Here is a 24,192-nt window from a genome sequence, read left to right as displayed (position 1 = left end):
GGGCCCCACAGAGAACGATGGGAGTCGGGCGACCACTGTGTCCAGGGTGAACCAGAATGATCCTCCACGCTGCTCAGAGGCAGAGGGTTGTGGCCCCGGCAAGGGGAGGAAGGGCAGTGCTGGTGCAGATGGGAGCTCTCTCCTGATCTTTTTTAAAGCCCAGCGGAGATCTCCAGGCAGGCAGACCTCGCACTGTAGTGGCAAAGGCCTCCCTTGATTAGAACCTCTCTGGAGACGCCTCCGCCTGCGCTACTGGGCTAGGGAGGGAGAAAGCGCTGGGGCCGGGAGGGGAAACCAGGATCCTCGCTAACAGCAGCCACCTGTTCCACCTTCTCCAGGGGGGCAGACACCCCATTGGGGGGGGGAAATCAAGCAGCTAGTGTGTAGCCAGACTTCCAATCCATCGAGGAGCCCCTCTCCTCCGCCAGCCCCCCGCTAACGCCCACCCAGCAGTTGGCTCAACGCACGTCAAGTGATTTTCTATCACAGAATCACTCCCCCCCCCCCAAAAAACAAACCAAGGGCTCTGACCTGCCCCAGCAGTCGCCCCGGGCTCCGTCCACACTCAACACACGTTTCTTTTAAAACTTTTATTCAATAATATAGAATTCCTTTCATTATAATATAGAACTGTCCATCATGCCGGATTTCCCCCCGCTGCCCCCTCCCTGCCGGGTCAGGGCTGGAGCCAGCTAGTTAATACGTTGCACCGGGGATCAGAGGGGGCAAAGGTCAGCATGGGGGCGGGAGGGCAACACTAGCCAACAACCGTTTTGCATACCCTTCACATTTTCCATGCTTTCTGGGTCAGGAAGAGGTCAACGGGAAGTCAAAGGCAGAGGAGCCATTTACATTCAGAAGTAAGATTTGTGTTTATAAACTGGTGGGTGCCCCGGAGCCGGCGTGGTCCCGGGCCTCTTCGCCTGCCCCCGCAACGCCGTCCGACCGCCAGCTCTGTACACACGCTGATAAGACGTTGGATTTGGTTCTTGTTCTGCTTATGGAAAATTGGGAGGAACAGCAGCGGACCTAGGGAGAGACGGGAGGGAAGCGAGCGTCAGACGCGAGCGGCGGTGGATCCCCCTGCGTTGCCAGCACCTCTCTCCTCCTTTGGCGCCTCGCGGAGGGAACGCCAGGCCAAGGGGACAGAGGCCACTTCTCCCCCTTCCCCCACAGCCTGGTTCGGGCACGTCAGAACCGTTGTGGCTCGTTTGCCCTAGTTGTAAAGGGGCTAAAGCCGACCCAGGTGGGGGGGGAAGGTCTATGTGGTGTATGTAGAGTGCTCTGAAGAGATAGGAGAGCTAAATTATTATTGCATGAAAGCAAGTGAATCAAAAATCTGTTTCTCCCATACTTGAGGTTTGCCGTGCCCGCCCCCCATGGTAACTTTTAGTGGGAGCAGGTAAGTCTCTCCAGGACCCCAACGTATCTTCCCCCACCCCCAAACTCGTATACCTGCATCTCCCCTCCCTGCGCACTGGGTCCCCTGCACTACCAGGCCCCACCATCTCAATTGCGTGTCTGGCCGGGGGAAGGGGGTGGGGTCTTGGTGCAAATGGGGGCGCTCTCCTTATCTTTTTAAAAGTGCAGCCGAGATCACCAGGCAGGCTGGCCTTGCACTGTCGTGGCAAAGGCCTCCCTTGATTAGGGCCTCTCTGCAGAGGCCTCTACCTCTCCACACGCGCCGCTGGGGTAGGGAGGGAGAAAGCGTTAGGGCTTATCCTGGCTCCGCAGTGGTGGAAGGGAAACCAGGATCCTCGCTAACGGTGGCAACCTGTCTCACCTTCTCCAGGGGGGCAGACACCCCATGGGGGGGGGGGGGGGGAGAAAATCAAGCATCTAGCGTGTAGCCAGGCCTCCAAAGGAGCTTGACACAGAGGGGAAGATCCTAGGGCCAAGGAGATCTGTGATCCATCAACTACTCGATTAGGGGTGTGACATTTCGATTCGTCTCCACCCATCCCTACGGACGGGACCTTTTTAAACAGGTTGGGGTTGAATGCTCAATGCAGACAACTTGGAATTAGCGCAGCTTGGAGGCTAAGAAGCCAGCCACACGTCAGGGAACGCCCAAGCTTACGGTTCCACCCCAATGCGAACGGCCTCCCGTTAGGTCTAATGGGCACAGACCGGAGGTTCCCAAGCCGGTTTTGCTCAGCTGCCCTCGGGAGACCCCTGTCTCACACCTGCCTCTTCTCTCTCAGCAAGGGGGGGGAGATGCCTGCGGGCACTCGCCACGAGGAACCCACCTACTTCGGCAAAGGCCCAGCAGCCTTAGAGCCCCTTGCCTGTCTCACTCCCCCACCGTGCAGGGAAAGCGAACAGGGCCGGGGGCAGCAAGGAGGTGGAAAGCTGCTCCCCGGGAGTACTGACCCCAGCCCTTCATGTGCAGCCACGTCCACTGCCCGTGCCCAGGCTGTCCCCCCCAGGGGAGTGGATGGGGCTCCGTGCTCTGAGGCCACACTGCAGAGAGGGCTCTGCCAGTACCCACAGGGCCCAGCGTTTATCTCCTTGCTCACGGACTCCCCACCAGCCTTCCCAGAAGAGGAAGGGACCTGCCCGGCCCTGTGAAGTGGGGGAGCGAGACAGGCAGGGAGCTTGTTTCTGGCAACTGAAATATCTGCAGAGCCCCGGCCACTTCCCCCGCCAGACAGAGCCTCCTCTTGCTCCTGGGTCCTCCAGCCCAACCCCAGCAGTGCTCCCGCCCCCGCCGGCTAACCCTCGATGTGCCCCATGCCCTGAGAGCTTCCAGTACACACCACGGACTCTCAGACTGGGGGGGCAACACATCAGGCAATCACTCATTCCATCTGTCTGAGAAGTGGGGGGAATGGGTCCCAGGCAGGGGAGAGAGGCCATCCCAGAACGGCAGTGAAGAGCCATTAGTACAGGTTCGAACTATCAGTATGTAACTTACACCCCGGCCGCTGCATTAGGGCTGGTCCTTACGTTTCTTGCTGTAGTGCTGGGACACCAGCACGTCCTCCCTAGGGAACATTCTGCGCATCCCCACCGAGGAAGGGTGGGTGCATGCGAGAGATCGAAGCTGAACATGCAGGCTAAGAATCTGGGACGTTTCAGGGAGACACACACGCCTGGCTTTCACACCTCAACTCTCTCTGCAGAACAACTCTAGAAAACAACCCGCTTTGAAGCGTCAACGGAGAGGGCAAGCCTCTAGCGCCATAAAACAGCTGCAGCTGGCACTGCCTGGGCTCTGGGCGTGAAAATTGCAGGGCCGATGCTCAGGCTGGCGCTTGGGTTCTCAGACCTTTCCTCATCCCAGGGTCCTGGAGCACAGGTTTCTGGCTCAAGCCAGAATGTTCACGCTGCAATTTCCAAGGTCCACGGCCTGAGTCAGCAGGCAGGGGCCAGCCGCACGTGTTTTATTGCTGCACAGACACACCCTGAGCAACTGGCAAGCACAAAGTTTATTCCCTGGGCATAGGAGACTCCCTTTGAACTCAACAGCAGTTGAAGTGATTTTGCGGAGACTGCCACAGAATTCCACCTTTGGGCTAGGACCGAGCATGAAAAGGATCAGGTCAAAAGAAGCCGGGGAAAGCAAGTTCTAATAAAAAGGACATTGGAAGAGAAGTGAGAACTCAACCCTAACTACAGGAGGCAGCTGCTCTAAGTTTCTGCACATCACCAGAGACTAGAAGACACCAGACATTCATACGTATAGATATTTATTGGTTTCAGTGAATTATACAAATGGATTTGACCTGCTATCAATGCCAATATAACTTTATTGGAATATGGAATGTAAACAGATGTTTCAAATAGAAACATTCTAACCTTATATTATTAAAAAAAAAATTAAATATTTGACAATGCAGGAGAAGGAAATTCAGTGTTTAGGTGCTGGTGGCAACACACTCTCTCTGGTTTCTAGGTTTAGGAGGTTGCTAGGACTGCTGGATGAAGTGACACACAGAACAAACAGGAGGCAGCTGTGAGTTGTGGGGCTAGAAAGCTATCAAGGGATCGGATGAAGAGCCACAAGAACCCCCCCCCCCCCCCCGACAGACTCTTAGCCCCAGAATTCAGCCTGCAGCTGATTGTTAACACACGACGTGGACCCAAGCTCCAGATCAGTAGTTACACAGTCACCCCAAAAGCTCTACTCCCACCAACGCTTCCGGATCCCCCCCAAACACGCCTACTGCCTTTCCTCACCGCCGCCCCATCCTGCTCTTCGTTCAGTGGTGCTGGATTGAAACATTCTGGAATTGTATCTCCCCTGGCCTGAGTTATGACAGGGGAGCCATGCGACCGTTACATGGGTCTTTCTACAGGCAGGATCAGCTTGCCCAAGGTCCGGGGGAAAGGATTTTGCCTGCTCCAGCGAAAGCCCCTTGCCTTCCCAGTCAGGACTTCCCGTAACAGGCTTATCACATTTCTCCCCAACGGGACCTTTTCCGAACACACCTGCAGGGGGCGTCCCGCTCTCCGAACAACTCAGAAGGTGGGTGTTGGTTTGAATGAGCCAAACCAACCCCGGGACGCTCGTCTGCTGAAACCAAAACGAAAGGGCCCAGCTCAGAGCTGGAGTGGGGAGGTGCGACTCGGATCCCCGAGTCCCATCTGCTCACACCCGGTCGGACTGCGGCCCCGAGCGTTCGCAGTTCCAAAGGGCTTATTACTGCAGACGCACGCTACGGTCCACGGATGGACGGGTAGGCCTGCCCCATCAGCCCGGCAGGAAACGGCTCGGCTAGGAAGGAAGGGGAGGCACCATGGAATCGTGAACAAGGATCAGTGGGTCTCTCGCAAGCCACTAGCCCCGGGCGTTGGCGTCACGGGTTGAGTTACATTATCCACAACCACCAAAGAGGAACACGGAGGCGTCAGCCCTCCAAAGCTTAGATTTCTGCCGAGTATAAACGGGGGAGGGGGTCTTGGTTATTCCCTTCCCTGTGTGACTGAAGGGTTTGTTTTTATTTGTAAACATCTTGAATTACCCGTTGTTTTCCAGTCTTCATCGTGCTGCTGTGAGGCCACTGGAGAGCACAGCGTTTTCTGAGCTGGGTTGGGACTGCTCCTTCACCACGGGATCTGCAAGAGACACCAGCATCAGCCAAGCCGTTTCAAAGCTTCGCTTTCGTGATGGCTTAGGTCCTGCCAAGGAACTCTCTTAAGCCTCTAGAAGGCCCTGGAGAACCTGGAATTCTGGCTAAGAATAGGAGAGCGATATCCCTCGGAAGGCACCGACTGGACAAGCCGCCTCCCGCCCGATCCACAAACCCGTCTTTCCTTTCCGAGCCCAGCAGCGCGGCTCCACCCCCAGGACTCACAGAAATACGGGTGCTCCATAGCCTCTTTGGCAGTCAGTCTCTGTTGATGGTCGTATCGCAGAAGTTTGTCCAGAAGATCCAAGACTTCTGGGCTGACCAGGTGTCTGTTCTCGCTATGGATGAAGTTCTCCCAGCGTTTTCGTGAATGCCTGTAGCAGAGGGAGGTCTCTCAGAGCACCGACCCATCCCCAAGCGGCACAGCAGATCCTAGGAGGCTTCCCCTATCACACCCCATATACGGCTGTAAAGGGCAGCGCCGGAGCAGGAATTAGCGTAACCTACCTACCAACCGTCTCTACATGGCCAGAACCCAGCATTTCACTAGGGACACCCAACAAGAGCAAGGCCTCTCAAGCCTTTTCCTTTACAACCCAGCCTGCTTGGCTTTTGGCCACGCTGGGCTCAAACAACGTGGTCTCTCTCTCAACGTAAGGCTCGCTTCCACTTGCTCTCTATGAGCAGCATTACCGCGGCCCTTGGCCATCACGGGCTCCCATCGATAAAAGACATGAATTCCAAGCATCAAGGGCGATCACTCGGATCTGTAGCCTGCAACGCGCAGGAAGTTAGATGATCAGGACGGCCCCTCCTGGCCGCAAAGCCTGTGAGATACAAGGGCTTCAAAGCCAGGGGCATACTGGTGAGAAGGTCTTTAGTTCATCAGCCAGCCTTGAAAAACTCTACCTGCCACCCCAGCCAAAGTGGGTCATTTTACTCCGACAGACCAGCAAGCCCATTGTCAAGACTTTCAGCCCTGGTCCTCCCACTAATTTTACGGGCAGAGGTGCGATTCAATCGCTTGCCCTGCTTGGAACATAATCAGGCCTGTTTCTCGTTATCCTCAGTGGTCACGGGAAAGGATAGGCAAGCAGACCCAGGTCTGGGCTGGTGTATGTGTGACAATTTTGCAAGGCCGAAAGCAGGAAGGCAAAGCCAGGTCTGGGCTCGAAGGAAAGTAGAGATCACCCTCTGTGAGGTCAGGAACCGAGCTCCCCTCCCAGTCAGACGGCTGGTGGCCTGGAGTGGGCAAGTGGGAGGTGGAGGGGGTCACTTATTAGGATTTCCCTGCCATTGCAGGGGCCATGAGCACTGGTACATTTTGGTCCCCCCTGCCTTTTCTGTCTGTGGCACGTGGTCTCGTCTCCAGGGGCTGGGAACTTTGTGGTTTCAGTTGGGGCTGTTGGGGCTAGCCCATGGGCACTGGTGGCCTGTGATGGGCAGGTCACACTAGATGATCTGACAGCCCTTTCTGGCCTCAAACTGCCCGACTGACTAAGGTAGCGCCGCCTCCCCCCAACTCCTTTCAGTCATTTTGCTGGCAGTGCCAGGAATGAGAAAGGTCGCCCCGAACTATAAACCTAGACGAGCTCTCGGCACCTGGGGGAAGAAGAGAACTGAATCCCACGAAAATCTAGTGGCCTGTCAAGACGGTGAGGGGACAGAGAAGGCCCAGACACACCCGTAGCTAGGCAAGAGGCCGGCAGGTGACCCTGCAGTCCAGGCAAGCTAAAGCTGCACTTGTGCTTTGGAGTCGCTTGTGGATAGCGGCTTATGGCCCCTTTCCTCTGATGGAAAAGACACTTTCTGCCTCCCGCCGCCCTTACTTACTGCCCCAGGATGTCGTTGAAGTGCGGGTCCAGTTCTATGTGGTACTTCTTCAGATACCCGTACAGTTCATCTGTGCCCAGCACCTTCGCAATGCGCACCAGCTGAAAGAAGAGCCAGATTTGCAGACGCGTCTAGAGAAAGGCCGGTGACGGTCTGGTCTGTTAGCACCTGGGAGCCCAAGGCTAGGAGCCCAGCATGGGGAAACCCTGAGGACCAACGTGATTCTCCAGCACCTCAACCATCTGAGCCACGCGTCATGGGGCCTTCCACAAGGGCCACGCTTCCCGCCACACACTCTCGCTTTCATCCAGAGGGAAATGCCACAATTGCGGCACTTGGAGCCATCGTAAAACTGCAGAATTCCCCAGGATGGTCACTTCAATCCAACACCTCACCAATCAGGTAGCCCCGCCCACAAACCTCCCCCGCAACCCAAGAGAAGAGGGGAACCCCAATTCCCCTTTTTGGAGTCAGACAACATCTCACCTGGTCATAGTTGTCCTGGCCGTGGAAGAAGGGCTCCTTTCGGAAGATCATGCTAGCCAGCATGCAGCCTAAACTCCACATGTCCAAGCTATAGTCGTACATCTGACAGGAAAAGAAGAAACAATCCAACGGGGGAAAGGCCACACTTCCCGCAGGCCCAAGACCCCAACTCAAAGGCGGCTCCCTGCTTTCCAGCTTCCTAGCAAATGTAGTAAGATGAAGGCCTAAAAACATACGTCCACATAACACAGTCCTGGTCTGAGGCCTAGCTAACAACTGACAAAACATGGCTAATATAAAGCCAAACCAAGCTGTGAGCAAGAGGCAGGTCCCTCCTCACAGAGCTTGGCATGAACAGGGCTGAGAGAGCAAAACACTCAGGCTACGACTACACAACGAGTTCTCGCAGCAAAAATATGCTAATGAGGGACTCGTTTGCATGAGTCACTATCTCATTTGCATATTTTCTGCCGATCCGTTTTTGCGCAAAACCCAAGCCGTGTGGACGTTTTCTTTTTGCGCAAAAGACCCTTTTCCTGCCAGATCCTTATGCCCCAAAAAAGGAGGTTTACGGATCTGGCGGGAAAAGGGGTTTTTGCGCAAAAAGAAAACGTCCACACGGCTTGTTTTTGCGCAAAAACCCCAAGGCAAAAACGGATCGGCAGAAAATATGCAAATGAGATCGCGACTCATGCAAATGAGGCCCTTGTTAGCATATTTTTGCCAAGAAAACTCGTAGTGTGGATGTAGCCTCATTGGTCATAGGCCTGGGGTAGAACAGTCACTGGGGCTGCTCATAAGTGGAAAGCACATTAAAAAAGACCCTGGTACCCACTCCCCACAGACACCGACCCAGGTTCAGGAAAGGGTCGAAAACGGCAGCCTGCTGGATAGAGAGGATCTCATGAAACCACGAGGTGCAGGGCGACGGGTGGTATCTAAGTAGTGTCAGAGGGTGGTAACCTGACACGTCAGGAGTGACATGGAAGTCGTTTGTACCTGTATCTACAGTGGTGTCTTGGGGCGGGGGGCACAGTCTTTGTCCAGCCGGGGGGCAGTGGGAGTTTCCCGCCGGTTGAGCTGAGGCCATGGTTGCAAGGACACGTGCGTAGCGATTCAGTTGAGTCTACTGACAACCATGACTGCGCTTCGCTTAATAAACCCGGCCAGGCACCTTCCATCCTCATCTAATTTGTAGTCTTTGGGACCCTCTCGGGGTCTGCAGTGGTCACTGGGCCCACATCATCGAGCACACCCGCGAGCAGCCCTCGGGGTCTCACCATCGACAGAGCCAGAGACCTGTCGGGGCGCTGCGGCAGTAAACCCTCCTGACTACAGCGAAGTTGCTCTAACCTGGTAATTCCCAGAGGGCAACTGGACAAACCCAAGGAGCCTGAAAGCAACGCGAAAAAGCCGCAATTGGGATACACTTGGGTGCTTTCTTACTTGGTAGTCCACCAGGAGCTCTGGTCCTTTGAAGTACCTGGAGGCCACGCGGACGTTGTACTCCTGAGCGGGATGGTAGAACTCCGCCAAGCCCCAGTCTATGAGCCGCAACTACACACCAAGTCAAGAGAAACACACAGAGTAGGCACAACGGGGCTTAGCTGCCACGTCCAAACCCGTGCGGTGACGCCGAGGCGGCCAAAGCCAGTTTCCAGCGGTTTGGTGAAAGCCCTTTGGGCAAGACTGCGGTACCGTCTGGGCTCTGCTTGCGCCTTGTGGATTTACCATGGCTCGGGAGGGGTCTCTGCCTTGCCACCCTAATCAAATAACCTGGCGCTGGGCGACTCATCCCTTGCTCACGCCACCAGCCAGAGCAAGGCCGTCAGGAACCCATGACGTTAAACAAAAGCCAAAAACAGAGCTGGGCCTGTGAGGGTCACTGGTAGCTCTTCCCACTGTTAGAGTCGCTGGCTAGACCAATCTGCTAAAAAAATGTACCGGAAGGGGGCAGGGAGGAAGGTGTGATCTGTAGCATTAACCAAGAAGCTTTTGCTTATCGGTTAATCGACTCCACTGTTCCATCCCTCGTTCAGATGGCGTTCGGGTGCTGGACACCAGGGTTCTGACCCCACAGGCAAATGCCCAGGAAGGTGTTTTATCCCATGGAGTCACCCGTGCGTATCCTCGGCCATTTCTGACACGCATGAGGAGGCCACCGTACTGCGCACCGCAGGACTGGGCAGAGAAGCCCCAGGCTTTCGGTTAGGCCATCAGGCCAGCCCAGCAGCTGCGGTGACAAGAGGGTACCCACTGACTTCATTCACGTGCACTCAGACATGGCGTCTGAGACCGACATAGCTACAGCAGTGCGAGGGGGGCCAGTGGAGCTCAGTTACTCCAGGCCTCTGAAAACGCGGGGGTCTCACAGGTGAGCCAGGGCAGAGCCAATAGCCTCTACTCTTTGTGGGGAGGAAGAGGATTAATTGGGGAAAGGGGCTTCTATTTAGTAGGCTGAGAATACCAAACCAAAACCTAGAGAACTGGTAGATTTTATTTACTCCCCAGTCCCATAAGAAAGCAACACTCTGTCCTGGGACTATAACTTCACAGGCTCCAACAACAGGCACTTGCGTTCCCAATGGATAAAGTCAACGTGCTCTCCAGACGAGAGGATGTCAAAAGCAGAGGCACCAGAGTGAACAGAGGCAATCCCCTCCCAACCTTGACCAAGCCAGCACTAGGTCTCTGGAGAGCTCAGAGCAAAGGAGGCAGAAGGAAAGAGGGCTAAGCTCAGACAGACAATCCCCAAACCACGCGAGGTGCAAGGTAAGGATGTTAAGTAGCAAGTAATTCACTAATCGAATAGTCGGTGCATTTTTGCATCAACTAGTGGGTAGGGCGGCGCTGCTCCCTTTGAAATGCCGCTGCCACACAGAGCCTGGAATCAGCTGGGGACTCCATGGCTGACCCCAACCTCTACGCGGTGCTGCTGCTTTGAAACACCGCAGCGGCATTTCAAAGGGGTAGTGCTGTACAGCTGATCCCGGGCTCCGTGCGGCACTGCCGCTTTGAAACCCTCCGCCCTTTCTGCCTCTATCTGATAGAGGCAGCAAGGTGGGGGAGAGACAGCGACTAGTCGACTATCCAATAAGCATTTGCTTCTTGGGTGCCCCGCCCATCCTGGGTGCAGCCACCACCAGCTTCCCAAGGGATGGAGCTGGCACCCCTGGAACGATAAGGAGGATCCTGAAAGGAAGGATGGCAGGGGACTCCTCCAGTGGCATAATGGATACGGTATTTACTTCCGGAGCCAGAGGTTGAGGGCTCGAGCCCCGCCCGCCCATCCCCCGCAGAATGGAGCCAGCACCCCTGGAAGGAAGGGCTGGGGGAGCTCGTGGTGACCGAGGAGGCTGAGGCTTGGAGTCCCGCCCACCTGCATTTGCTCATCAGGTAGTCGACTAGTCCTCAAGCTCCCTACTGCAAGGGAGCCAACTCTGGAGAAACGAAGCAGCTGGGGTGGGAATAAGAAAGCCTCAGCCTAGATTACGGCTCTTGCAGTGGCAAAGTTTGAAGCGGCCCTGGAAGCTGGATAGCGTCACGCCCCAACGCAGCGGTACCTTTTTCTGTTGGTGGTCTATCATGACGTTGTGGGGCTTGACATCCCTGTGCATGATCCCCATGCTGTGACAGTAATCCAGGGCCTGGCAGAGACACAATACACGTTCACGTTAGACAAACCCGTCAACAGGCCAAAAAAGCCCACGAGGTAGCAGACGGTTGTCCAGCCAATGACGTAGGTACGGCCAAACGAAGAGAATCCGGTGGCTTCGAGAGAGCACTGCACCTGAAGGACTATGAACGCCCATCACCCTCGTTTCGCTCACCATTTTGGGGGCAGCAGAAGAGGCATGTTGCTAGCTCAGAACTAGAGGCCTGCGCAGCTGCTGTTCTATACTAATGTGTCGTACAAGACCCCAACTCCTAAATCTGTGCTGCCAGCACATACGTTCAAGCTCCAGAGCCAGCGAGACTGAGGTCCTATCGGATAAGTCCACAAGCACCCGCTGTGTCTGCTGGCAGGAGAGGACCTCTCTGCATAGGCAGCCATTTCTATGAATTTGCTCAAAATTTCAGGGCCTTTGAGGACGGCTTTTCTTCTGAGTCTCCACCATTTGCTTGGATCTACCAATCATTTCTAGACAAAGACCACACGTGTCCCAGAGCGCAGTGACTGGAACACCATGGAAGGAATCAGGATGCAGCTCAAAGCATTGGGCACGCGAGCAGGGAGCACGCAGATCTGAGGACCTCGAGCGAGTTGCAGCTCCATGCAGCTGCTCTGTGTATATCGGGGGGAAGAAGGCAGCTCTTCTACCTCAGAGGGATGGTGGCGAGACAGCTAGCAAGGCTGGCCAAGTGCTCGGAGAGCCCCACACGGGAAGCACTCAAGGACAATGCGTCCTCTTTTCGGCATCTGTGGAGCGTGTTCCTTATGCAGTTCCTGCCTTGTTCCTCTCACGTCTATGGACACTTCTGAGCCAACTCAAGGCATCCTAGGAAAGCGATTTCCCTCCCAGACAGGCACAACCGTTGCCCGAAAGCACTGGGAACAGGCCGGGTAACCACTGGCGAGGAGACCCGTTCCAAGCTCGGACAGCCCCCTCTGGCGCCCCCAGCCAGCCTGGACATGGCAGCTTGACCGATCCAGTGGCCCTGCTGGGCACCAAGGCGGACAACTGCAGCTGCCTTGGCACAGGTCCCACACGACGGTGCCCAGGACTCAGAGAGAAGCGGAGATGCCTGGAGAGGCTCAGGCTGCTGCAGGAATTCTGCCTTCACCTCAGTGGGGCAGAACCCCACCCGGACTCTGGGGCCTTGAACCCTTCTCCCTGGGCACTACTCACCTTGAGCAGCTCGTACATGTAAAACCGGATATCGAAGTCGGTCAGGATCTGGTACAGTTGCTGAAACAGATTTGGGGAGTGAAAGAGAAGGGAAAATAAATATTTAGCTCCTGAGAGAGTCCAAACCAGCACCTCTTAGTTCCTAACCCCCACTGCCCCGTACTGAAGCCGCATGCTCTCCTCGAAGGAGCCTGAACGCAAAGGGGTGCCAGACGCCAGAGCAGGGTTACTCTGGTTAACAGGATACGCACCGGGAATAAGGGTGTTAAGAGGCGGGTAACTGGACAGCCGTGTTGTCGACACAATTTGTATCAACTACACGATCAGTCGCTAAGGGAAGGTGTTACCCTCGCTGCAGCTCTGCCGTTTACAGTAGTGGAGGCAGCCCGGCTCCTGCTACCTTTAAACGGCAGCACTGCAGCGGGGATAGCTCCTGGACCAGTTTGCTGGGACTGAGCCGGGCTTCCTCAGTCCCAGCTCATGCCGGGTCCAGCAGACCCTGTCCGCGGGGAACTGGGACCCCACTGCAGATAGCAGCTGCTGCCAGCGGCCTCCTCTGTCCCCCACATGCTGCTGTTTCTGATAGACGCAGCAGCACGGGTATGGGGAGGCAGGTGGCATCGTGGAGACGGTGCTCAGGGGGGAACCAGCTTTTAAGCTCCTGTTCCCCTCTCCCTTGCTGCCTCTGATATGAATAGTCGACTCGACCACGCAATAAGCCTAGGCTTATCGGGTAGGCAACTAATCGACTCCTCTTTTACATCCTGAACTGGGAGAGGAGAGGAGAGGAGAGGGAGGGAGGAGAGGAGAGGAGAGAGCCTAGATTTCTACAGCGGGGAACATCAGCATCCCACAGCATCATCTCCGCCCCTTTGCTTCCTCTAGGTGGGGTGAGCCCCTAGAACCAGCAGAGAGCTGATGCTCCGGAGAATATCAGCTTCCGCATTTTCTTGTATCAAGCCTATGTTCACGCCTCCAGGAGGCCAGAGGGACAGGAGAGAGTGATGTGGAAAGGAAAAGTCACCCCGAGACTCCATCGCAAGGGAGATCACGGCACTGAGTCTGCACTGGCCGTGGAAGTGATCTCCTGCCACCTCACTCTGGAATTAGTAATACTAGGGGAAGCATTTTGGGAGGCCGGGTGCAATTCAAACCACAAGCCGCCCTGAGCAGTAGCACTGATCTGTCACCCAGTCACACGCAGGATGAGCCCCCCTTGGATCAGGACTCGCACAGATTTAGCATTTCACTTGGTCTCCATCATCAGCACCCTCATGGGCCCGATTCTGTTCTTCTGCTCCCACCCTGGGGAAGAGGGAAGAACTCCTGCTCCCAGAGCCACAGCGTGATGCTACAAAGCAGCCGCCGTGCGAAGAACGACATTCGCCCTGAGTTTTCTAGAGAACAGCAGGGCTTGGCTCCCCCCCCCTTTTTTTAATAAACAAAAGTCTCCTCCAAGCCCAGTCAAATTGTTTGATTTCATTAACTTCAAAGCCAAGTGCTGGCTCAGGGCACTGCCTGGTCCTTTCAAGAAAACCCCACAGTAGAGATTTGAAATTCACACTCCAAGACACAAGAGAGGAGCCTGGATTCTTGACGGCTCTGGTGTCTGGTTAATGCTGCAGAGTGATGTAAACAAGTTACCGCCCATGCCCCAGGCATCCTCACCAACACACCCGGCTAGCCGTCACCATTCCAAAAGCTGCCTAATCATCCAACACGTACCAAGAACGTTTACAAGCCCAGGGACAATTCAGTGCCTCTTGGGGTGCAAACTCTGTTGTGTTTTAGTTTGGGTGAACTTAGCATTCAAGTGCAACACAGAGAAGCAGGAACAAGTCAGCTAGGATGAGAGCAAGAGCTACAGCAATAAGCTACAAAGGGTGTTTGTGTGTTCAGTGCCTACTGGGGCTTGCCCGAGAACCTTCTGCCCTCACCAAGAACACTAGCAGCCTCCTCAAGCATGCCTGGAGCAGATAATCGCTGGCAGAGCATGGCTCCTTCAGCAGACAGTGGCTTGAGGTGTCAGAGAAACCAGTGTGAAAAGTTTGAGTTTTTATCAAATTAATCTTTCTGTGAAAGACAGGCCATAATCCTCTTCACTAAGAGAGCACCCTGAATCTGTAGGTTTGGGAAAGCTAGTACAGAGCATCCTTCCCACTTTACAGATGGAAAACGAGAAACAAAGGCCTCAAACCTCAAAAATCCACAGGCAAGTAACTAGGGTTGCCAGATGGTTTAACCAAAAATACCGAACACCCCTCGCCCCCCCCCCCCCCGCGGAAAAAAAAATGTTGAGGGGAAAAAAAGGGGGGGGGGGTCAAAAGTTACCGAGCAGCAGCAAATAAATAAATAAATAAATAAAAATGCCAGCATGGCCCCTTTAAGACCTTTGGGGCTTTTTTTTTGCCAGCGGCCATCTTGTTTTCTTACTCTGTGCCAGAAGACAGCTCCCCTGGTAAGCGGGCAGGACACGGGAGGGGAGGGGGAAGAAGGCCGGTAGGGGCCCGGGGACTGGGTCGGAGGGGGGGGGAGCCTGGGGGCTGGGCCTGGTTGCTGAGTGTGTGTAGGGGTGCCAGGTGTCTGTTATTTTTACCTCTTTGCGGGGGGGGGGGGGGGGAAATCAGAAAATACGGGACATTTTAGGTGTCTGGTATTTTTTGATTTTTTTTTTAACCAAACAGGAGCCAATAATACCGAACTGTCCAGGTCAATACCGGACACCTGGCAACCCTACAAGTAACTCCCATTACATTCACGAGGAGTCTGTTTCAGAGCAGGGGCTAGAACAAGTGTGGGCAATTTTCACAAAGGGGCCACTTACTGAATTTTGGTACATGGCCACGGGCTGGCTCCACCCCCTAGAAGGGGCAGGGTCTAGGGTGGAAGAGGCAGGGCTCGGGACTAGCCTCCTTCCCAGAGTTGCCTAGGACTGGAAGCTTTGAATTAAATACACAGCCAAAGGCTCGCGGCTCCCAGCCCTACTGCTGCTGTGTTGCCTGGCAGCTGCACGAGGTTGCTGTGGCCAGGGTTGTGCTGTGACCAGGAGTCAGAGGCATTTAAATAGGATCCTGCTTCCTGGAAATGCAGTGGTACGGGCAGCAGGATATCAACAGAAAGCGGCCAGATGCAATCTGCAGACCGGATCAAAGTGTTTGCTGGGCCGGATCTGGCCCATGCGCTGGATCCGGATCCTGGGCCACATCTTGTCCAGTCCTGGGAGTCGAGCAGCCTGCCTGCATTATCCAACACTCAGAGAAAGAGGAGGGGATAGCTATCCTGTCCTCACAGTCTACGGTCATATCCACCGTGGGTAGATATGTGATCCCAAGTGCTCCAAAAGTTATCTGGACAGAGCCCCTATGGATCCTGGATCTCTCTTCCTGATCTGCCGTGCATCTCTGCCATTGCTTCTTCTCAAAATACCTCTTCTAAGCAGCCCGCAACCTGCATTCCTGCCTCTCCACATGGGATCTACTAGAAATAAGATCACAAAACCTGTGCAGTGCTGCTTGAAAGAGCCTCGATCTTTCCCTTTGAGGCAGGAGCCATTATAAGACCTATTTCTGGTACTACATGAATCAGTCATCATTTGAAGGCTGTTGGGGGAGCACAGGAGATATATTAGCTGGTTTCATTTTTAGTTGGAAACCGAAAGACTAACGATCCTTTGCCTGTTTCATTTTGCCAGAAGGTCAAAAATTAAGGCAATCATTTAGGAGTAGCTTGTGACCTCTAAGATAAATTCTGTTCTACTGATGGTTAAGAGAAATATTGGCCACCTATTACGATGTAAATAGAGACTTTGTGTGTCATGGGAGAAAATAACAAGTATGGTTTTTCAACTTTGGCTCGTTATGCACGTAAGCAGACAACTAAGCAGTTTAAGGTTATAATTTGACCCATTTAAAAAGGTACGGTAAAGTATTTAGCTACTTAAGGTATTTCTCAAACTGCCTAGCACCACTGTAGCCAAATATCATTTTAAATTCCTTTGATTTTAAAGTTTGAGTTACTAGATGAGGGAACTTCAATCGGAGTTTAGTTTAGGTAGGGCCTACAATGTTTTAGGGTCCACTCTTGTAAAGACAGGCCATGAGGCAGCCGAGGGAGTCCAAGCAGCGTGGTTCTCAGGATTATGGAGATACCATTGTGCTCCAAAGAGAGGAACATTTACCAAGTAGCATAATAAGCATTCCCATTAACCAAAAATGTAATTTTACTGAAAGCACAAGGGAAAGCATTTGCCAGAAAAGCAGATCAATACGGACAGATTCTAGCTTCAAAGAAGACATTACAAACGAGAGACCGATAAAAGTATAAGACTGTAAGTATCTGGCAGGGGCCCGCTGTCGTCAAAACAGTCACTTGGAACTAGCCTGAGAACCCTGACAAGGTTGTCATGGTGCTGCTGGGTGTACGAGTGATCACAGCAATTGCGAGTTCAAGCAGTCAGCATATGGAGCAATGCCACCAAAATGAGTAAGGCGACAATTCCCGTTCACGTGACTCAGTGCTTTACATTGAATGCTAGCAGAAGTAGGCTGCCAGGGGTAATTAGAAACATTGAGCATCGAAGGAAAGAAAAAAAAAACTGAAACAAGTTGGCAGGCTTCCAGCTAGAAGTCTCCAGACATCTTATAAATAGGGTTCAAGGCGAGCCAGTGGGAACCGACACAAGGGTTCTTGGATCTGTTTTCACTCAACCTTCCAAGCATCTCACGCCTGTCTTAGTACGGAGACAGACAGACAGACTTTAAGGCTTTATTTTAAAAGGAGAGAGCCTCTCGTGTGGTTTTGCAGGCGCACGGGATGTGCATGTGTAACCCACACACCTAGTGTGGCTCACTGTCCCATGCAGTGGCACTTAGACCACAGCAACAGCTAAGAACAAGAGACCTCTACAGCATGGGCTGAGAGCCAGTGGGCTTTTAGTTCAGAGGGTAGCGGCTCCTATACTAAGCTCCAGAGGTCCCAGGTTCAAATCCACCTGGTGGTGGTTACACATGTAAATACCAAATCATAACACGAACCTACAAACTCAAAGAAGGCAGGTCCTAAAACAAGGCTGCAAATATGCTCTGCTTTCCTTTCGCATGGCGTAGACAGTTTTGCATATTTTCAGTGAAATTTTCCGGGTCCGTCTCATACCAATCAGTAGAAATCAGGCAGCAGGCTAAAGAATCTTTAGAACATGGGACTCATTTATGTCTTGGCGATCCTCAAGACTCAGGCTTTTATATTTGCCTTTTAATGCTCCATTTTAAAGCCATTTAATTTCTTATGATCTAATGAGCACAACTCAGCAATGCGCTTTCTGATGTCCTGTTCAGACAGGGCCTGGGTAACATTTCACAGTTTAGCATTCAACCACTAGGGGAAAAAAAAAAACCAACAATCCCAGTTCTTGGTCGGAACGACAGTTTGCTAGGAATGTGGCACACAGTCCATATCATACCACCAGGAGAGGCCTTTAAACTCTCCCCCCATTGTGCCCAGCTATCTTGACATTTAGAGCAGGATTTAGAGACTGCATTCTCTGGGAAGAACTGGGCTACAGTTTTCATGGGAGGACTGGAAGGGACCTGAAGAAGTCTTCCACTCCAGTTCGCTGCACTCAAGGCAGGGCTAAGTATGATCTAGACCACGGATGGGCAATAATTTTTATGGGGGGGGGGGGGGGGGAAGAGACCATTCCAAAAAGGGATGCACTCTTCCACGATATTAATGGAAGAGGAGCAGGTTCTGAGATGAAGTTTGGATACAGAAAGGAGCTTGGGGTAAGGGATTGAGATGCAGGAGGGGGATGTGATCTGAAGAAGGGGTGTAGGAGGGGATGCAGGGTCTGGAAGGGGATATGGGTGGAAAAGCTGGGGTGTAGAGGGTTTGTTACATGGGGTAGGTCTACAGGAGAGGGGCAGAGTGTTGGGGGGTAGGGCAGGGCTGGGGTGCCAGTAGCACCTCCTAGCCAGAGCCTGCCATCTGGGTTGCTCCCAGCCAGCAGCCCAGCTGGTTCCTCAGCCAGGGTCCCTGCCTTCCATGCCCTTTCACCAGCAGCAAGGGCCACATGTGGCTCTGAATGCTGCGTGCCCGGAGGGGGCGCGCTGCCTGTCTTGCAAAGAGGCAGCTCTCATTGGCCGGTTTCCGGTCAATGGGAACTGCAAGATTTTGCTGGGGGCAGGGCAGTGTGTGACGCCTCTCCTGCCCTCCTCCACGCTCACACTGTCCAGAGAGGTGCTCTGATTAGCGTGCAGGGGCCGAGCAGGCAGGGAGCCTGGCAGAGTCCATATTTTGCCTGCTCTTAATCTAGACCATCTCTGGACTGGTTTAGTCTTGAGTTGAGTTAAACCTAATCTCTCCCCCCATGCTACACGGGCTGTGGAATGGAGAACCAAGTCACTGCAGTGTAGTAGGGCCACGTGCCTGGCTTTGGATGTGTGTGCTGAGAGATCATTAGCATGCCTGGGGCTTTTGGGGATAGCACGAATGAATCCTTGTTAAAAACAATTGGATCTGCCATCCTAGAACACAGCGCTCTCATGGTTTGTTAAAAATAGGTAAAGAAAATGTACCAAGTGCTTTAAACAGGTTCCCAGTCACTCATCTAAATGGCTACGGCTGGGGGGCCAAATGCCTAGAGGCAGACTGCGTGGCACGCACAGAAGCCCATAGCTCAGATCAGTACGCGCTGTTTGCACAATTCAGCTGATTCAAATGAAACCCCGGCAAAGCAAGGTCCTTTTAATTAGCCTAGACGGTCACTCGATAACTGTGCTCGTGTTGCCATTACTCTAATGGGGTGATGCTCACACCCCGCAAACACTGTCAGGACCGAGTCTCCTGCACGTTACTATGTTCAAATCTCCACATAGCGTAAATAACGTCCCAAATGCTGCAGCCAGATTAATTGCATGCACTGGCTGCGGTCAGCTCTTTCCAGGAGCACTTGACTCACCCCACGGACTCCGATGGGACGGAAGCCAGGCATGCAGTCTTGGACCGCAAGGCCTAGAGGCCTTGCAGGTCTTTCCCAAGGCCAATCCTTTCGCCTTCCGGTGCGTGTTCAGTAACTGAGGCCAAAGGAGCTAGCTCAGGGGTAGCCAACCTGTTCCAGCTGAAGAGCCAACATCCAGGTGGATCCAGCGCGAAGAGCCGGGGCAAAAAGTTGTAGAGCAAAAAAAAAAAAAAAGGGGGGGGGGGGACACTGGCCCTTTAAGAAGGCTTTTTGGCCTCAGCAGGCTCCCGTCGGCAACCACGGCCCCCATATTGGATCCGCCACTTTGATCTGGATAGCTCCCCTGCCCCCTGTGAGCATGGGGGAGCCGGGAGGCATGGGCTGTGTTCAGGGAGTGCGGGGGAGGCTTCGTGAGACACACTAACCGGGAGAAGAGCCGCATGTGGTTTGCAAGCCACAGGCTGGCTACGCCTAAGCTAGCTAGTCCCATCTTGAGAGAAATGGTTCCCATGGCTGGGTTAGCAACCTTCCTGGAAAACCATAGGTTTGCAACGCTGTGTGGGGAGCACATTCTCCAAGCTCCAAACTTCGGGAGTTTCTTCTGTTCTCTCCTCCTTTACCCTAGACTCTAGCAACTCCACCTCGGCGAGGCCTTGAATCTGAGCCCTTTTGGGACTCTCCTGGAGTCCACAGAAATTCACTAAACAGCAACGGGAAGCAATGATATTTAAGAACCTTGGTACATTGCAAAACGGGAAGCAATGTACCAAGGTACATCTTAGGCACCAAAGATATTTAAGAACCGAAAGTTACACAGAAGTGCCTAGTGGAATTTTCTAAAGCACCTTGGTACGTAACTCCCATTGATTTAAATGGGAGCTCATTAGAGGTCTATGTATCCTAAGAATATCAGAACGGCCATATCGGGTCAGACCAAAGGTCCATCTAGCCGAGAGTCCTGTCTGCTCACAGTGGCCAATGCCAGATGCCCCAGAGGAAGTGAACCGAACAGGTAATCCTCACGTGATCCCTCCCCTGTCTCCCACTTCCAGAAAAACAGAGGCTAGGGACACCATTCCTACCCATCCTGGCTAATAGCCATTGATGGACCTAACCTCCATGAATCTACCTAGCTCTTTTCTGAACCCTGTTAAAGTCCTAGCCTTCACTGCATCCTCTGGCAAGGAGTTCCAGAGGTTGACTGTGCGCTGAATGAAGGAAAACTTCCTTTTGTTTGTTTTAAACCTGCTACCTATTAACCTTTATCCTCTGCCACCTTAAAATCTGGCCCGTGCCGACCTGGGATTGAAGGACCAAGCTCTGTCCTTAACAGCTCCATGATACTCCTTGTACATTTACTGCGTACTTTGAGGTCTAAGTCCTAAGACACAAGGATCTCCCAACAGTTCCCACGCTCAGACACCTTATCTGACACCACCGTATTTTCCTAGTGATGGGAGTTAAGGAAATGCCTCGCAGATCTACAGGGGGATAACGGAAGGCTGCTGAATCAATTATGAATGACGGTCACTCAAAGGCCACTTGGACGCACACGCACCTGGGGCATGTAGGAATAACCACACCTACTTCAGAAGATTACAAACTACAATACACTTTTGCAGATAGTGGGGGGAATACTATTACAGTAGTCAATAGGCTCACCAGCTTAGAGCGGTTCACCAGAGGAAAGAGAAATATTCCACCCAGCTCCCCACTGATCACAACAGCAAGAACAGCCAGCTGTCTGGAAAGAGCTTTACATCTCTCCCAAGACAGTCATGTCAGACCCTGGTTATGATCTTTCTGAGAGAGAACACTCACTCTCCAACTCAGTCATGACTACACACCGGCCCTGCAGAATTCCTATGCAAATCAGAGCCACCATCTCCATCAACAGCCCTCCCATAAATAGAGTATGATAGCAGAGGGATTAAGTTAGATTTAAAATCCTGCACCGCAGCAGTTGCTATATCGAGAGGGGGTGATGACTAGGAGGTGCAGTAAATGCTCCCATTTTCCTGTACCCTTAGAACTCATTCCTCCAAGTCACAAGGAAGGGCAGCGGGGCAGTTTCAAGCTCTATTTCTCAGAGCCATATTTGATCAGTGTTGGCTGACGTTATAAGGGAAAGTGGTTTAGACCAAATCCATTATTTCCCCCATTGTTGTCAATAGCAACCTGGCTTTTCAAAGGGTTTCCTGTAAACCTGGCATTCAGCAAACGTAGAGGACCTTTCGACCTCCCACCTGCCCCACTGTAAGTACAGACTCACCTTAAAATCTGTATTATTGATGTACTCAAACACCAAAGCTGGAGTCTTTGACTGCAAGAGAAAGAGGATTGGTTAGCCCCCTTCCTGCAAGAGCAGGACCTTCTGCTCCTTCAGAGCCCCCTATTGCTGACTGACAAAAAACAACCCACACTTTTCAGCCTCAAGCCTCTCGCTTTGCCACCAAAGGGTGTAGGAACAAGGCAGGCTTATTACCCACACAGCAACCATCAGCTAGGCATTTCCATTCTGGGAAAGAGGCAAACGTGGCATCTGAACAACAAACCAAACCACAGGAAAAACGATTTAGGAAGGAAGGAAATACGCAGCAGCTGGTAGGTAGGAAGACAGCAAGATGTAAACAAGAGGGAGGATGAATCTAACCCGTGGGTAAGCCACAAGTGGCCATGACGCAGAGACAGCGTTTATTTATATGGGAGTGTTTAAGGCAGGCGTGTTCGACCCACAAGCTTTCCCCACACTGATCAATTCAAGAGGTATCACTAGATACCAAATAGGAATCAAGGGTTTGGGGGGAGAAGGAAGATTACCAAGTCATCCAAACCCATATAGTCTCAAGAGACCCCAATAACCCCACACTGCTCTTCATGGAAGGAAGATGCAAACAGCAAGATGAAGGCTAAGGTGACACAGACAACCAGCAACAAACACGAGTCTGACACTTGAAACGTGAAGTTCCATCAACTGCTCTATAGCCCGGAGAGAACAACGCGCCCAGCACACAAGATACCCCAGGACTTACTGACACCTACCACTGGATCCTTGACCGTATCAATCAGCTTAATGATGTTGGTGCCACCTCGCAGGTTCTCCAGAATCTTAACCTCTCGTTTTATCTTCTTTTTCTTCACTGGCTTAAATACACAAAAGTGATTAGAAGTGAGACCCTTTCAGAAGATGACACCAGTTCTCTTCCAGCCAGCCAGGCTGGGCTGAACTAGTTCCCTCCTCTCGGGGGAGGGAGAATGAGAAAACCAGCTGCAAGGAGGCAGCAGCTTTCAGAAAAGGCCAACATGCAGAGGCATCTCAAACAGCAAATTCCCTCTTCTTACGATAAGGGACTCTTCTGCCACCTACAACATCAGAGCATTTTATGACCATTAGCCACAAGTACTGTGGTCATCACGAAGTACAAAAGCACGTGAAGACTGATTAATGAGCACCCAACATGCAAAAGGTTACAGTTATGCATTTATCATCACATAACAAATACGGCAGATGTCCCACAGCCTGCGTTTACTGGTTTAAACGCACAGCATTTGCTTGGTCCACTGCTGTGCAGTTCTTATTTCTACTGGACAGATCTCATCTTGAGTCATCCTTCAATTAGAAAACATGCTGAAATTCCAGCCAGAGGCTGAACCTCTTTAGTCCCACACTGAACCTGAGAATACATTGAATCATGGGAGGTCAATGTTGTCTAGCAGCATTACATAAGAACGGCCGTACTGGGTCACACCAAAGAGCCATCTGGCTCAGTATCCTGTCTGCTGACAGCGGCCCATACCAGATGCCCCAGAGGAAGGGAATACAATGGGTAATCATCACGTGATCCCTTTCCTGTCATCGATTTCCAGACAAACTGAGGAGAAGGACACCATTTCTACCCATCCTCGCTAATAGCTATTGATGGACCTAACCTCCATGAATCTAGCTGTTTTTTGAACCCTATTAAAGTCCTGGTCTTCACAACATCCTCTGGCAAGGAGTTCCACGGGTTGATTTTGCGCTGAGTGAAGAAAAGCTTGCTTTTCTTTTAAACCTGCTACCTATTAATTTCATTTGATGACCTCTAGTTCTTATATTGTGGGAATAAGTAAATAACTTTTCCTTATTCACTTTTTCCTCACCAGTCATGATTTTATAGACCTCTATCATATCCCCCCCTTAGTCTCCTCTTTTCTAAGATGAAAAGTCCAAGTCTTTTTAATCTGACTTCATATGGGACCCGTTCCAAACCCCTCATCATTTTTGTTGCTCTTTTCTGAACCTTTTCCAATGCCAATGTGTCTTTTTTGAAATGAAGCGATCACATCTATACGCAGTATTCAAGATGTGGGCGTCCCATGGTTTTATATAGAGGCCATAAGATATTCTCTGTCTTATTCTCTATCCCTTTTTTATTGATTCCTAACATGCTATTTGCTTTTTTGACTGCTGCTGCACACTGAGTGGATGTTTTCAGAGAACTATCCATAATGACTCCAAGATCTCTCTCTCTCGAGTAGTTGTAGCTAAATTAGTCCCCATCGTACCGTATGTATAGTTGGAAAAAATAATCCCAATGTGCATTACTTCCCATTTATCAACATTAAATTTCATTTGCCATTTTGTTGTCCAATCATTTAGTTTGGTGAGATCTTTTTGAAGCTCTTCACAGTCTGCTTTGGTCTTAACGATCTTGAGCAGTTTGGTATCATCTGCAAATTTTGCCACCTCACTGCTTACCCCTTTCTCTAGAAGATCATGACTAACACTTCCACTGCTTACTGGGCTCTTAGAAGACATCTAGGAGTAAGTTAGAACTCAACAGCACAGAATACGGAGAGCCAGGACTGATGGCTGTAAACAAATTTTATGGGACCACAGGAAACTTGGCCACACCCATGCTAAGCGGACATCCTGGCTAACTAAAATTGTGCCGGAACATGGATGTTGCTACACCAGAGCGTACCGGACTAGAGAGGTTCAACCAGTACTAAG

General features: G+C 52.2%; 1 protein-coding gene across 2 annotated transcripts in view; it reads right to left on the bottom strand.

Annotated features, from left to right (window-relative positions):
* Nucleotides 1–575: 575 nt before the first annotated feature.
* CSNK2A2 (casein kinase 2 alpha 2) overlaps nt 576–24,192 on the bottom strand; it is a 36,617-nt gene continuing 13,000 nt past the window's right edge. Inside the window, exons 3-12 of one of the 2 annotated variants that reach the window (XM_075940467.2) lie at nt 22,242–22,343; nt 21,472–21,522; nt 12,245–12,304; nt 10,958–11,041; nt 8,841–8,951; nt 7,395–7,496; nt 6,909–7,009; nt 5,301–5,449; nt 4,968–5,061; nt 576–1,029 (exon numbers count right to left, since the gene is read on the bottom strand). In XM_075940467.2, coding sequence (XP_075796582.1) covers nt 4,985–5,061; nt 5,301–5,449; nt 6,909–7,009; nt 7,395–7,496; nt 8,841–8,951; nt 10,958–11,041; nt 12,245–12,304; nt 21,472–21,522; nt 22,242–22,343 — 837 coding nt within the window. In that variant the 3' untranslated portion in view covers nt 576–1,029; nt 4,968–4,984. The remainder of the gene's footprint in view (nt 1,030–4,967; nt 5,062–5,300; nt 5,450–6,908; nt 7,010–7,394; nt 7,497–8,840; nt 8,952–10,957; nt 11,042–12,244; nt 12,305–21,471; nt 21,523–22,241; nt 22,344–24,192) is intronic. The other variant, XM_075940468.2, reaches the window with a different exon arrangement.

Source organism: Pelodiscus sinensis, chromosome 12, assembly GCF_052426305.1.
Source record: "Pelodiscus sinensis isolate ZL-2025 chromosome 12, ASM5242630v1, whole genome shotgun sequence".
NCBI lineage: Eukaryota > Metazoa > Chordata > Testudines > Trionychidae > Pelodiscus > Pelodiscus sinensis.
The sequence above is the reverse complement of the archived record's forward strand: the minus strand, read 5'-3'. Positions and strand labels throughout refer to the sequence as shown.